Source organism: Bidens hawaiensis, unplaced genomic scaffold (genome assembly GCF_021521415.1).
Source record: "Bidens hawaiensis isolate Kalapana, Puna unplaced genomic scaffold, B.hawaiensis_p1.1 tig00038674_1, whole genome shotgun sequence".
NCBI lineage: Eukaryota > Viridiplantae > Streptophyta > Magnoliopsida > Asterales > Asteraceae > Bidens > Bidens hawaiensis.
The window spans coordinates 52,738-67,759 of NW_027496805.1; the positions used below are offsets into that span (position 1 = coordinate 52,738).

Sequence of the window (15,022 nt, forward strand, 5' to 3'; positions counted from 1 at the left end):
ACTCGGATTACTCATCTCGTAACCGTCGGTTCGTTCGTTAATTCAATAATAATAATAATTTCTCTATAATAATTCGCTTCTCTATCGATTGATTTTGTTCACTTGCTGATGACTGTGTGTTGTATTGAATGAATTGAGTTTTGAATATAGAGTTAAGGCGTTGCTGTTGATTTCGAGGTTGATTGTGCACACGAGTAGCTTGTGAGCTATTTGAGATTGAAACGATAAAACCAGAGCTTTTTTGAGCTTGAGAGAGACTCGAATAAAGCTTGTTTAGTTATTAAGCCTTGTATGGGAAGCTTGTTTATGTATTTTTAAGTTTTTCTCTCTTTTAAATGTCAGTTTATTAATTTCACATTACACAACCGAGCTCGGTTTTTAAAAATATATACAAAAAAACGTATATAAATTAATTAATAAATAAATAATTATACGTGTTGAGCCCTAGCTTCTTGAACTTTAGAAAAAGAGCTCAAAACGAGTCAAGCTCAAGCTTGAACTTTAGAAAAGGAGCTCGAAACTGGCCAAGCTCGAGTTCTTGTAAGTCAAACAAGTCAAGCTCGGGCTCGGCTTGTTTACACCCAAATTGTAATTTCTCGGGATTTACTGAAATTCTTTGAAAATTTCTATTTGAAATGACTCCTAGTTTTTACTAGAATTAGTTCTCAAGTTATTGAGCCTTAGCTCAAGCCTTGTGTATATTTAACTTTTTAAATGTCAATTTATTAATTTCACATTGTATAACCGAGCTCGAGCCGAACTTTGGCTCATTTAAGGTTTTTAGAAATATATACAAAAAAGCTTATTTAAATTAATTAATTAATTAATTAATAAATAATTACGCGTGCTGAGCCCTAGCTTCTTCAACTTTAGAAAAGAGCTCGAAACGAGTCAAGCTCGGGCTCGACTCGTTTTCATCCCAATTGTAATTTCTCGAGATTTACGGAAATTCTTTGAAAATTTCTATTTGAAATGACTCCTAGTTACTACTAGAATTAATTCTCAAGTTGTACCGATTGATTCAATTCGGATGCTAAATTTGTAGATCCGAATATGCTGTTTAGTTCAGTATATAGTTCACTTGCTTGATCATCCTTGTTTCTTACTGTATAACGATCGAATGGAATTATGAACCTAGAACATTGAATCCAGCCATCCAGCCATAACTGTTCATATTGTGTTTGACTGTGCAAAGATTTGATCTATATAACTTATTAATTTGGTTCATACTTATGAGTTATGACTACTCTTTTCAGGTATGGTTATTACATCAGCGTTGATGATATGGAAAGGACTGATGTGTATAACAGGAACTGAAGCACCTATTGTAGTTGTGCTATCCGGGAGCATGGAACCGGGATTTAGAAGAGTAAGTGTCGAGATTTATAACATAATCCATTGAAGTAATATTTTTCAATTCAATACAACTGTGACGCTGATATTGTAATTTAATAATCAAGTTTGCTTAGTGTATATACAATATTACAATGTATGAACAATCATTGTGTTTACAATAAAGTTTTAGTTTTGTTAATGACTCTTTGAAATGTGTTGCAGGGTGATATTCTGTTTATGCATATGAACAAGGATCCAGTTCGCGTAGGAGAAATTTTGTCGTTCACTGTCGAAGTGAGTTTCTTTAGTTTCATTCGTTCTTTCAGTTTTTATCAATGTTTCAATTCAATATGTAAATTCTTATTGAAGTTATTAATATTTTGAAAGGCAGCACCAATGATTTTAAAGGAAACATTACTGTTGATTCTCGGTAATTTTGAGTCTGCTAATGTATGTTTATGCTTATATTTTGTTTAAACACAGGGACAAGAAATTCCAATAGTTCATAGAGTGATTACGGTATATGCGGTTTCTTTAATCCCTATCTTTTTTATTTTATAGCTATTTCTTCCAATAAACTTAACCAAAAGTTGATAATTAGACATATGTTGTCTCAAAAAGATTGTTGTTAGGAAAAAACAAGTCATGTGTTTAAGAAAATTATTGTCAAAATAAATAGACATCTTTAAAAAGTTATATATATTTTTTTAATTAAGTGACTTGGATGTTAATCATACCTTCAATTTATTTCTGTAGCAGGTTCATGAGCATCACAATACTGGAGAAATTGAGGTCCTTACAAAAGGTATAGTGCATTTCATATACTAATTCTATATATGATTTTGTTTTACTTTTTATATATTCAGAAATCAGAACCTTGAAAAGGTTATTATTTTTAACAAGTCTTTTTTTTAAATAATTCTTGATTGTTATTAGGAGACAACAATAGTTATGGAGATGACTTCTTTTTGTATGCCCAAGATCAAATGTGGCTGAAACAGGATCATATCACCGGGAAGGTGATCGGGTAAATAAATCCTCTTATATTCAACATTTACAATAACTTATTGGCTAAAAGTCAAAGTCAAAATCACCATTTTCTTATTGTTATATTTTTACAGTTTTTTGCCATATGTTGGTTGGGCGACGATAATACTGACCGAAAAGCCGTTCGTCAAGGTTTGTCTTTGATCTTAAGTAAATGTTTATTATGTTATCGATTTAATGCAAAGTAGGTAAATCGAATATTAGGGTGATAGAAATTATTTCAAGTAATATACTAGTAAGTTGACTTATTTTGATGGTCAACAAATTGGTCATGTTGATTATTTGATGTCTTGTGGATCAAGATCATACCAATTTAATGAGTGGACTAGGGCTGTTCACAAGGCCAACCGAGCCGATCTAAGGCTTGCTTGTGCTTGGCTCGTTTACAAACCGAACTGAGCCAATCGGCTCATTTACAAACCGAGCCAAAATCGACCCAAGCCAAAATCGAATGGGCCTTTTTCTGAGCATTTTTTATCAGCGTCGAGCGACTTTTTGAGAATTACTTATTTATTTTTGCACTTTGAAAATTTCTCTGTAAAAAGTTTGAAGTTGGATATAATGTACATAAAAACAAACTTCTATTATCCTGAAAACTTGAAGCGAGCAAATGAAACTGTGAAATTGATGGAGTCAGTGAAATTTTAAAAGTTCTTTAAAATTGTGTGTGTGTGTGTGTGTGCGTGTATAAATTAATTTAAGCCAACCGAATTGAACCGAACCAGGCGTACCCTTGCCCGTGCTTGGCTCAATGGCTCGTTTACAAAACGAGCCCAGCAGACTGGCTCGTTTACAAACTGATTAAAAAGTTGTGTGTGTATATATATTAATTAATTTAAGCCAACCGAATCAAACCGAACCAGGCGCACCCTTGCTCGTGCTTGGCTCATTTAGAAACCGAGCCAAAACCAAAAGAGCATTTTCCAAGCATTTTTCGAGCGAGCGTTGAGCGATTCTGATAGCCTTAGAGTTGAAACTTGTTTTACCTACACAACGAATATCGATGCATTTGCACTTGTTTCGTACAAGTGTTTACAACCCGAGTTTATACTTATTGGTTCTGTTGTATGTGATGATGCAGTATATTGTAATAGGTGGCCTGGTACTGCTTGTAGTGTTTTTCTAAAGAGTAGCCATAGCCAGGCTTCTGATCCATCAAGACTGATGATTGTTATACATCCATATATGATTTCATAAGCAAATTAATATACATACATGTAAACATACACACATACACACATACACACAATATATAAATATAAATATATGATATAAAGTGACAATTTCTTATACAAATATTTTGGCATTGTAATAAACTGTTTTTCAATCATAGTTAACATGGGAATTACTTACAAAAATTTCGTGCAGGTTAACCCAATATGGCTGAATATAAAACGACTCCTTTCAACCCAAACTCAAACGGATTCATCACTGAACCTAAGGGGGTGTTTGGAATTCCTTATTTAACCTCCTTATAAAAATCATAAGTGACAAAGTTGTAACTTATAACTTATCCACTCACAACGTTTAACTTTCCTAAACACCTTGTAACTTATAAGTCATAAGGAGATAAAATAAGCAATCCCAAACACCCCCTAAAATGAACCTAGAAAACCCGACAACTTGATGGTAATTGGTAACACCATCGGCAAGCAGTTTCATGCTTGTATATACATAAAAAAAAAAAAAAAGGAATCTCAAATCCTATCTAATCAGTACCACAATTATGAATTATGATCTCTAAACATTTCAAAAAATGAGCTATACTAACAGTCCAATCAAGACAAGTCACCTCCCAGTCGCGCCACGCTTTGCTAATAATAAGAACCATACAACACCAACTGCCGCGAACACAACGTACAAAAATACTTTCGTTTATCGACATACGCAATCGGGAGGCAACAAAACTTCCATTTGCTCTCTATATCAACCGCTACAACTTTGCCTTTGCAGTGCGGGCACGCGCCACTAGCCGGTTTTCGCCCTAGCTCTCTTGACTCTTTAATACAAACAAACAACAATTGCATACTATCTTCTATGTTGTTATAGAAAATAATAACAATAACAATAATAATAAGGGAGTTGAAAGAGTTTGAATACTTTTTATTGATGGTTAAATAAGGGGGTATGAAGTATACATTTGGTGTAGGTTGGTTGTTAAGGGAGGTTGGGGGTGGGGTAGGGTGGAATGGATATCATGTGGTCAAACAAAAACATGTTTCCGAGTGTTTGATTGGCGTGCTAAGTACAGTTTAGAAAACGTGGACTTTGGGTCCAATGTTGCTACCATGAATCTTCCTCATTCTTATTACTTGTTTTCTGGTTCTGGTGCTTAATACTAAATACCCCACGTGTATATGAGTTATTGTATGTCTTTGTATTGTGCACTAAACGTAAGGCCATGCATAGTGACAAGTGGCAACTCTTTATTCTTGGGTGTTTTATGTTACGTGACCGTTCAATCGGTGTTTTAATGTTTTGTAAAAAAATGGTGTAGGGGTAAAAAGCCACAATTCTCTTGCAATTATTAAGGTATATTGGTTTTTATTAATCCTAACTATCGTTTTTCGGTTATTACCGGTCTCAACTAATAAATTGGCTGCTGATGGTGCCACCTTTTAACGTAGATGTTCCTTATGGTCCGCGACTAACAGAATCCTAACGTCGTTAGTTTCAGATAGCCGGAAAAACGTTTTTTGCCGGAGAACTCAATTTTTTTTTCCCCAAAAACTCAATATTTTTGTCTCAAACATTTTGGTAACTTTGTATCGGATTTTTAGGAACCTTTTTTCTAGTAAAAGCCCCAATTATTGAGGTCGCCGAAAACCCTAGAACCGTCGTGGGAATTGGCTGTGGTGCTTAGGTGGTGGGAGTTGGTTGGCGGTGAGTCAATTGGTGGTGGTTGCGGTGTGTCAGGTGGTGTGTTCCAGCAAAAAATTTGACTTTGCCAGCCAAAAAGATTTTTTCGGTGACCTGAAACTAACATCATTAGGATTCTGTTAGTCGCGGACCATTAGGAACAAATACGTTAAAAGTTGGGACCGTTGGTAGCCAATTCATTAGTTTGGGCCGGCAGTAACCAAAAGACAATAGTTAGAATTAATAAAAACCAATATACCTATTATTAATTATCCCCCCCCCCCCTCCTCTCTCTCTCTCACAAACCGCCCCACATGCAAAATTATGTACGTGACTTTGAAAACCAAAATGCCACCTACAACTTTGAGGGGATGGTGTAAGGAGAGTTTTGGGCCAAAATATCACCCACAACTCTCCCACTACGCATGGTGTAAAGACATAAAAGCAACTGGTTTGGTGTAAATGAGTCGAGCTGAACCCGAGCTCGATTATGCTCGAGCTTGGCTCATGAGTTGTTTTTTCAAGCTTGTGCTCAGTTCGTTTATTACACGTTTGTTAATTATTTTTATATATTTTGAAAAAAAAAACTTAAACAATGTGAAGCTCCACTCAAGTTCGGTTGCACACTATAACTGATACATAGAAGTCCAATAGTTGTAAAACCTAAAAATACACGAGACTTGATAAGCCTAAACGAGCTTCGCATATTAGGCTCAAACTCGACTCGCTTCGATTTTTTTTCGCTTCAAACTTGAGTAGCTAGCAAGCACGTAGGCTCGTTCACACCCCTCATGCATGTATATTAAACACTAGATTTTATCCTCCCGTATTACGGGGGTTGTTTTACATTATACGTTTTCAATATTTATATATGTATATTTGGATTTTAATTTTATTTACTGTAAGAAGGTTAATAATTAATATACTTGAGGTTTGATGATTAAATGGTTTCACAAATAAATGATATGTTATAATCCGGTTTAAAAGCTATCTGGCTTTGGTGATACCCATTACCCATTTATTTTCTTTATTATAAAATTGTTTCTTAATTATAAATAATATATTTTTTTAAACAAAATAGGATATTAATTTTTAATATATCCCTATTTTATAGGATTTTCATATCAAATATTTGATGAGATTAATTTTTAATAAAATGAAATGTTATAACCCGTTTAAGAGCTATATGGGTTTGATGAGACCTTTACCCGTGAATTCGAGTCAAATGCGTGAGAAGCTTTCATTTACAAATAAAGCATTCTGATGGCTTGAGAGAATGGTTGTTTTACATTTTTCGCTTTTTAATATTTACTTTTTGGATTTTAATTTTCTTTATTATAAGAAAGTTAGTAATATACTTAGGGTTTGATGATGAAAGGGTTTCATAAAAAAATGATATGTATAACCCGTTTAAAAGTTATCTGAATTTGGTGACCCATGACCCGCTTATGTTTTTTACTATAAAATTGTTTATTAATTATAAATAATATCTTTTTCTTTTTAAGCTAGATATTAAATTTTAGTATATCCTATTTTATAGGATTTTCCTATTAAATAATTGGTAAGATTAATTTTTAATTTAATGAGATGTTATAACCCGTATAAAAGCTATCTGGTTTTGGTAAGACCCATACCGATAAATTTGGGTTAAATCAATGAGAGGTCTCCATTTAAAAATCAAGCAATCTGGTGGCTTTCATAAAAGAGTGAAGCGACCACATCACGACACATAGGATTTTAGGGTTTTTATTTATATATATTATAGATAGATAGATTTATTTAACTTTACAGTTAAAACTGAGTTTATAATAAAGATTTATGTAATGCCATTTCTAAAAGGTTAGTTAAAATTGAATTTATATTAAACGTTTATGTAATGTTATTTCTAAAGTTACCACTTACAGAGAGTTGATAAAAGTTTTAGAAATTCCAAGTTTTTTTTTTCTTTTCTTTAATTTTCTTTTCCCTTTTCCTTTTTTTTTCTTTCTGTTAAAAGACTTTTTCAACCTTAGCTTATCTATATTTGGGTGTTTCAGTTTAAAAGTATAAATAAAATAGAAAAAATCCGTAGATTTGCTTGGGAGTTATAATATTTGTTGCATACTTCATCTCTTTATTTAATTTTCTTAAGAAAATCATGTATGATTAGGGGGAAAACCGGTTCAAACTGAGCTAAGCGAAATCGAGTAAAGTTCAAGTTTAAATTAAAACTCACGTAGTACGAGTTTCATATTTTGAGAATGCTTAAGTTCACAACTCTAATTGTAGGTCGAGTTTCTTAGCCTAATTGATAGTAAGGTTTGGGAGGGCCGGCCATTAGGTGTGGCGGGTGGTCGGGTGGTCGACGGCCACAGGCCTAACACCCTGTTAGGCCCGATTTTTTTTAAATTATATATATTTTTATTAAAACCATATGTATATTTAGTGTTTAAACTCAATTATATAACCACTAGCTTGGTTTAGTGCTAAAAAGGTATCACTTCCAACCAAAAGGTTATGGGTTCTAGTCCAACCTAAATTATAACCAAGTAAGTCCATATCAAAATTAAATTGTTTAAACCCAACAAAATACTCATTTTACTTAATTGTAGGCCGGGTTCTTTAGCCTAATTGATGGCAAGGTTTGGGGTTGATGGTCTAGCGTCAAAGTCTCTTAAACACTCAAGGACCCTTTGTTCAAACCTCTAAGAAGTAAAAGAAATTTGTCTTCTAAGAAAAACTTGATGATCGAAAGGGTTTTCTAGTGATTACTGGATTATTATAAGTTATAACTCGTCATGATATACATATGGAAATATACATATACATAAGGTGGTTAGCTTATACAAACCATCCTTTTCATATTATCATATATAGTTATATACACATCAGATCAAACTTGTTCTTATCAATAAGCATGGACATTTGGTAATCAAAAAGTGTCTTTTAGTATTCGGTTGGGTCAGTTATGGAATTCTTTTTCTTTTATTTATATTCAAGTATTGAATTCAAATAGTATATTCTATGGGAGTGAGCGGCTGTTCAAAAAGCTCGATGCTTGAAGCTCGGGCTTGCTCGATAAAAGCTCGAATAAAACTAGCTATAAAAAGTTGACTTGAAACATCCTGAGCTGATTTGGATCATTTTTGTAACCGAGCCAAAATCGACATAGGCTCGGCTCGAGTCATGGCTCGGCTCATTGGTTCGATCTTAAGCTCGTTTAACTTCAAAATCTAGCTAGAGGCTAGCTAAGCGGCCTAGCTAGAGCCCAAGCTCGAAACTACCCTGGTCCCTGGCTCGACTCGTGAACATCCCAGTGAGAGAGAAAATATTAAGTTTTGTTGTATTGTTATTTGGGTCCAACTCTTTCATATTATTGTATTTTGAAAACTAAAGTTATCGAAATCTTTGTGACATAGAGAACCTATTACACTAAGAGATCTACCCTGGAGTGTATATGTATTTGAGTCTGTTTATATTTAGTCTAAGAGATCTTGTATTGGTGGATTAATTATGTGCTGTTTCATAGCCGTGTGTGTAAATTAATAAGGCTGATGGTTGATGCGAGTGATATGTGTTAGTGGTTTGATGATTTAGACCTTTGGATTGTAATTTGTTGATATCTAGATGCTATAGGGAATATGTTTCCTGGTTAGATATCTGTGAGTGTTTCTTTATACAGGAAACTTGAAAGATGCAGAGAAGTTGTTTTGTTAAAGGTGTAGGTTGAGATTTTAATTTCATTTTGACCGTATGTGTGAAATTTGCTTAATAGACATGTTTTAAACGATAATTACTTAGTTATCTATGTTTGATGACTGCAAACCCTAGCTTCCTTCATAAAAGGTTTATATTCTTCTGCAATAGTTCATATGACTGAATCCTGTTTTGAAGGTGAGTTGAAATGGAATGCTGAAAATTGAATGGCCTGAGATGACTGAAATAAGTTCATCAAGAAAAGAAGTTGAGAAAACCTTAGAAGACTAGTATAAATAGAGTGTAACTATTAGATGCATGTGATTATGCTGTGAATATATTATTGCAGAGACTTTACTCTTTCTCTCTCCCCTCTTAACTAATTGTATATTATGTTTTAAAAGTTGTGAGTTGGTGAACAATCAACTGAAAACAAATTAAGTAAATAAACCTTGTTTCAAAATCTTGTTTGAAGTGTTTGTACAAAATTTTATTATCGACTTTAGTGTCTTATCTTATTTATTTTTGAAAGTTGCCTTTGTACTTGTACAAACTACAAACTGAGTTTTTTGTGAATATGTTTTTTTGACTAGAACTTTTCACATGCAATCTTAAAATTCCAGGGTCTATTCATCGGGAGGTCTAGTGGACTCAAGAGTTCCCAATGCAACTTTTTGGTGGGAAATAAGTTGAGCTATCCTAAGGGTAGATTTCAGGCTTCCCAAAAGGCTCACAGATCAGCGAAACGCGAGGGAGCACTTGGTGTCACTTGCCGTGCAGAAAAGATTCTGGTGGCAAACAGAGGGGAAATTGCAGTGCGTGTGATTCGAACTGCTCATGAGCTAGGAATCCCCTGTGTTGCAGTGTACTCTACCATAGATAAGGATGCACTTCATGTGAAACTGGCTGATGAATCAGTTTGCATAGGGGAAGCTCCTAGTAATCAATCGTAAGTTGACCTTTCTTCATCACATAAATTGTTGGAACTTTGAAATTTTATTTAATTTCATAACCTAATTATTTTTTTGATTCATGGTATAATAAGTCGTCCCTTTTATTTATCATCAGGTACTTGTTGATACCCAATGTGCTCTCTGCTGCTATCAGTCGTGGATGTACAATGTTGCATCCTGGTTATGGTTTTCTTGCTGAGAATGCTGTTTTTGTTGAGATGTGCAGAGAGCATGGAATCAACTTCATTGGGCCAAATGTAAGTAGTTTTGCATTTTGGTTGGCAGGCTTGTAAACGAATCGGAAGTACATGAACAAAGCATGTTTGTGTTCGTTCATTTAACTTAACCGAACAAACGATTGACCACAAACAATTGAAGAAAAAGGGTTTTCTTGTTGTGCTTGTAAGTTAAGAAAATGAACATGTTCGTGTTATTTTATGTTCGCTCTTTAACAGTTGTAAAAACATTTCATGAACGTACATAACTGAACATAGATGAACGAACATAGCTGAGCTAAAACTAGTTAAAAGTAATGTGACGAACATTGTGTTAGGCCTAAAAAGTTATTAAAACCATATGAAGTTATAACGGGCCAAAAAATATAAATGAGTATATTAACGAACGAACTTAAGCAAACGTAACCTAACAAACACAATGAACATAAACGGTCAAACATAAACAAATTTAAATGAACGAATGCTCACGGACATAAGAAACATAAAAGATGATAAACGATCATTCTTTTACTCAATAAATGGACAAATTAAGCAAGTAAAAAATGCACACATAGTCCCATATGATAACCTTCCTATCCATCTAATTTGATCTCTTTTATTCATGTGTATATTGTCTTTAATCAACAAGATATTCTATAGTTATCCTTACATATGTCGAATATCCTAATCTTGCAATGTATTTAGTTTGTTTAATGCATTTTATTGCAGCCTGACAGCATTCGTGTTATGGGGGACAAAGCAACTGCAAGAGAAACCATGAAGAATGCTGGTGTTCCAACTGTACCAGGAAGTGATGGTCTGTTAAAGGTATTCAGTTCATTTACATGGCATTATCATGTTACATCTTTTGATTCCAAATCAACTTAGTGACATCTTTTCACTGTCTCGTTAGAGCACTGAAGAAGGCATCAAGCTTGCTGACGAGATTGGCTTCCCTGTGATGATTAAGGTGAGCTGTGATATAATTTTTAGAAACAATTGCATATGGAACATATTATTATACTATAATGTAACATAACAACCTTTTCACAGTGAGATATATTTTTTACTGGATACGTTTGCTTATATACGTTTTTTACTATTCTGATGTAACATAATAAGCTAATGGATCATATCATGACCCCTCTCCCTCCCAAATTTCCAATTCTAACCCCCAATATCAATCACTTAACAAAGAAAAACATTGAGTGAATGTAACTTATTTTAATAGAAAGCTTACATCAATATATTGTTTATGCTCTGAAGGCTACAGCTGGTGGTGGAGGTCGTGGAATGCGTCTTGCAAAAGAACGTGGCGAGTTTGTAAAGTTGTTGCAGGTATGAAATAATCTCTCACAACCAACTTTAATATATATTACTTGTAATTTTATTTCAATTATCCTATTCATATTCAAAATGGTTTCTCTATATTTGTTTCTTAAAGATTTAGTATATTTTTTTATTATAGCAAGCTCAAAGTGAGGCTGCAGCTGCATTTGGAAATGATGGTGTGTATTTGGAGAAATGCATTCTAAATCCAAGGCACATTGAGTTCCAGGTAACTCTTTTTTGTCATAGAAGCTTAATTATTAATGAACTATAATAGCAAAAGTATATGTATTGCCAAGAGTAGAAGAAATAGAGTGGGGGAAAACATAGCTTTTTAATATTATACTTACCATTAGTCAATTACCATGTATGAAAGTTAGTCAATTACCATGCATGGTACTTTTTGTTCAGGTTCTTGCAGACAAATATGGAAATGTTGTTCACTTTGGGGAGCGTGACTGCAGCATTCAGGTAGATATGCTCTAATGATCATAATATATATAGTAGGTATAAAATTATACTTTTATATAAAAACTGAAAGGTCACATTTGAACTCATTTCATTCCTCCTAAAATGTTAGCTTGCTGATTCTATTATGTTGTTCATTTCATTTCTTTATCTTTCCGTTATAGTCAATCAAAGTAAAAGTAGTACCTAAATGAACTTTGAACATTAAAAGTTAAAACTGCTTGATTGTACAGAGAAGGAACCAGAAGCTTCTAGAAGAAGCACCCTCACCAGCATTAACCCCAGAACTGAGAAAAGCTATGGGTGATGCTGCCGTGGCTGCAGCGGCATCAATTGGTTACATTGGTGTTGGTACTATAGAGTTTCTTTTGGATGAAAGAGGTGATTTTTACTTCATGGAAATGAACACGAGAATCCAGGTTGGTTAAATAGTATACTGAACATATGTAGAATCATAGTTATTAAAAGCGCAGCGCTTTGGCGCCTAGGCGATTATTTAGGGCGAGTCGCTAGTATACCGCTTCCATGACTGAAGGCGCTAATTTAGGAGAAAAATCGGCAGCTTAGAATTTTTTTTGATTCTTTTTTAACTTGATTGATTATCCCTTAAAACAACTTTCCTAAAATTAATGGGATTAACAAAAATAACTCTAATCTCTCTTCTTTCCTTATAATGAAAGTCAATTAATTATGCATATGTAAATATGTACCACATAATATGTAAATATGTACCACAGAATATACTTTATCAGCTGTTTTTGGTACTTAAAGTTGAGGATTATGGTTTTGCAATATTTTGGTATTTGAAAAAGTGATGATTCCCATTACAAACTGTTTTTTTGAAATTTTTTTTAAGTGCGCTTATTTTTTTTTAGGCCCGCGCTTTTTTTGCGCCTAGCGCCTTGGCCCTAGGAGAGGCCCTTGCGCCTTAAGTGCGCCTAACGCATTTAATAACTATGTGTAGAATTACCTAACTGTAAATTCCATTTTATTATTACAAGTGTTGTAACGATTTCTTTTCTTCTTTTCTTTTTTCATAATAAAGGTTGAGCATCCTGTGACGGAGATGATATCATCGGTCGACTTGATAGAGGAGCAGATTCGTGTGGCTATGGGCGAGAAACTCCGTTACACACAGGTACGTAATTGTTTGCTTCAGATTTTTCGGCATTAAAATTTTTTAAATATTATTGTTTTTAATGTTAGTTTATTGTGCTATGTATCACAGGATGACATCGTGCTCAGAGGACACTCAATTGAATGCCGTATTAACGCGGAAGATGCTTTCAAAAATTTCAGACCTGGACCAGGTATGTCATCATTGATTGTATTTCTTCACGGCTACATATTTTGGCATTGAATCATTTAAATTATGACCTCTTGATTCCTTCTGCTTACGAATTCCAGGGAGAATAACATCCTACTTGCCATCTGGAGGTCCATTTGTGAGAATGGATAGTCACGTATATACCGATTATGTTGTTCCACCAAGCTATGATTCTCTACTTGGAAAGGTTTGTAATATTCTCTAGAGTTCATTAGAGTTTATAAATTCTAAAATCAAATGGTTGTAGCTTGCTTCTTGATTGAAGTATGCTAATATAGTTTAATTCTTTTTAAGAAAATACTTCTAATAGACGACCCGTAACTTATTGATCATGGTTTTTAGCTTATTGTATGGGCCCCAACAAGAGAAAAGGCAATTGAACGCATGAAAAGAGCCCTCGATGATACTATCATCACAGGTAAAATAGCATCTTCGCTTAATAATTAATATATTATGCGTCAACCATGATTCATTACCCTTGCTATCATTTTCATGTTTTATAAAAAAGATATTTGTTTTTATTATTTTGTTACTTTACATTTTCAGGTGTTCCAACAACAATTGATTACCACAAGCTAATTCTTGACATCGAAGTAGGCAACTTTTCCTTTTTTTTCTTTTTTATATTTTTTGTAAAATTATCACGTTTATCTTGCATTTAATTTTTCTTTTAATTTATTGTGTCATTTCAGGATTTCAAAAACGGGAAAGTTGACACTGCATTCATTCCAAAGCACGAGGAAGAATTAGCCGAGGTAAGGAGCTAAAGTACCAACAAATGTGACACCTTTATTATTTTAGTAAATGGTTAATTTCGTAATTCATAATAGATGGGTCAAATAGTTGATAATAAGATAGATTTCATATTTATTCTTCTAAATTTCATAATATCATATTTCCCATTTCCAAATTAGTCAACTACATACACATATTATTTTGAGAACCGCATAAGCACATGACATATATAATTGATGAACGTTAGAAAGATATAATATAGAATTGGCGACAGACTAAATTAATATCTTTGGGTGATTATTTTCTTGCAGCCACATAAATCGATTACACTGAATGGTGCTAAAGAAATTGCAAAGTCTGTAGCTTAAAGTGTGTTTGGCCCTTGTTTTCCTGTATGAAACAAAATGTACCTTTTTTTGTTTCTCAAGTCTTCCCGAAATGTCTTGAGATAGCTATCTATCAGGCTGTGACATCCTTTTGAGAGTTACATGAACGATATATTCATTATATGCTGACTCTTGATTATAAATTCGTAAGCTGTAATTTGTAATTTTAGATGATTTGTCTTTCGTTATGCATTCGGCCACGCACATACACAAGATTTGGTTTGTCTGTGTTAGAGTTTTATTTGATATACTGCATCATTTCCATGTGTGTTCCATAGCATAATAATATAGTAGGAATCTGATCATCTTTGATAATCCGGAGTCAACTCGTTCAATCGTCAGCTGCACTTATAATTCTTTGGAGTCTGAAAATGTGGTTCAATATTTTTAAAGACGGGAAGACGTAAGATGAAACCGAGCAACACACCTGAATTTTGACCAGTTCTTCTCGGTTTCAAATACCAGAATGTACAAGGAGTGCTCCTGCTCTTACCAGATCAAACCCAATTTACCAAATCAGTCTGGTTTCACCAAGCCGATTTTCTTACCTGATGCTTGTGCGGCAAAGACCCGATGGCGGAAACCGAAGACTCCAACATTATTCATTCCTCTACAAACCTTTCTAGACAAAACTTTTTTTTTACTTAATATTATATATATTCTAACATCAACTACAACAAAGAATTAGGCTTA

General features: G+C 33.8%; 2 protein-coding genes across 2 annotated transcripts; both read left to right on the forward strand.

Moving 5' to 3' along the window:
* LOC143590591 (uncharacterized) lies at positions 1-2,876 on the forward strand. Its single transcript, XM_077071027.1, has 7 exons — positions 1-28; positions 1,257-1,369; positions 1,558-1,629; positions 1,819-1,854; positions 2,095-2,140; positions 2,272-2,362; positions 2,457-2,876. The coding sequence occupies exons 2-7, from the start codon at positions 1,259-1,261 to the stop codon at positions 2,524-2,526; spliced, it is 426 nt and encodes a 141-aa protein (XP_076927142.1). The 5' UTR covers positions 1-28; positions 1,257-1,258; the 3' UTR covers positions 2,527-2,876.
* A 509-nt stretch (positions 2,877-3,385) lies between these two features.
* Positions 3,386-14,499, forward strand: LOC143590586 (biotin carboxylase 2, chloroplastic-like). The gene is made up of 16 exons (XM_077071022.1): positions 3,386-3,484; positions 9,540-9,865; positions 9,985-10,126; positions 10,814-10,912; positions 10,998-11,054; positions 11,351-11,422; positions 11,553-11,642; positions 11,825-11,884; positions 12,115-12,300; positions 12,927-13,019; positions 13,110-13,191; positions 13,289-13,395; positions 13,551-13,626; positions 13,755-13,801; positions 13,901-13,963; positions 14,255-14,499. Exons 1-16 carry the CDS (start codon positions 3,386-3,388, stop codon positions 14,309-14,311), a joined length of 1,656 nt encoding a protein of 551 aa, XP_076927137.1. The 3' UTR covers positions 14,312-14,499.
* Positions 14,500-15,022: the final 523 nt, after the last annotated feature.

What these genes read in the sequence shown, in the direction of transcription:
- LOC143590591 (XM_077071027.1), top strand. Translation starts at nt 1,259, where the DNA reads ATGGTTATTACATCAGCGTTGATGATATGGAAAGGACTGATGTGTATA. An exon ending in TTTTGTCGTTCACTGTCGAA is followed by an intron (nt 1,630 to 1,818) that starts GTGAGTTTCTTT and finishes GTTTAAACACAG; the next exon opens with GGACAAGAAATTCCAATAGT. An exon ending in AATTGAGGTCCTTACAAAAG is followed by an intron (nt 2,141 to 2,271) that starts GTATAGTGCATT and finishes GATTGTTATTAG; the next exon opens with GAGACAACAATAGTTATGGA.
- LOC143590586 (XM_077071022.1), top strand. Translation starts at nt 3,386, where the DNA reads ATGCATTTGCACTTGTTTCGTACAAGTGTTTACAACCCGAGTTTATAC. An exon ending in ATATTGTAATAGGTGGCCTG is followed by an intron (nt 3,485 to 9,539) that starts GTACTGCTTGTA and finishes TTAAAATTCCAG; the next exon opens with GGTCTATTCATCGGGAGGTC. An exon ending in AGAAACTCCGTTACACACAG is followed by an intron (nt 13,020 to 13,109) that starts GTACGTAATTGT and finishes TATGTATCACAG; the next exon opens with GATGACATCGTGCTCAGAGG.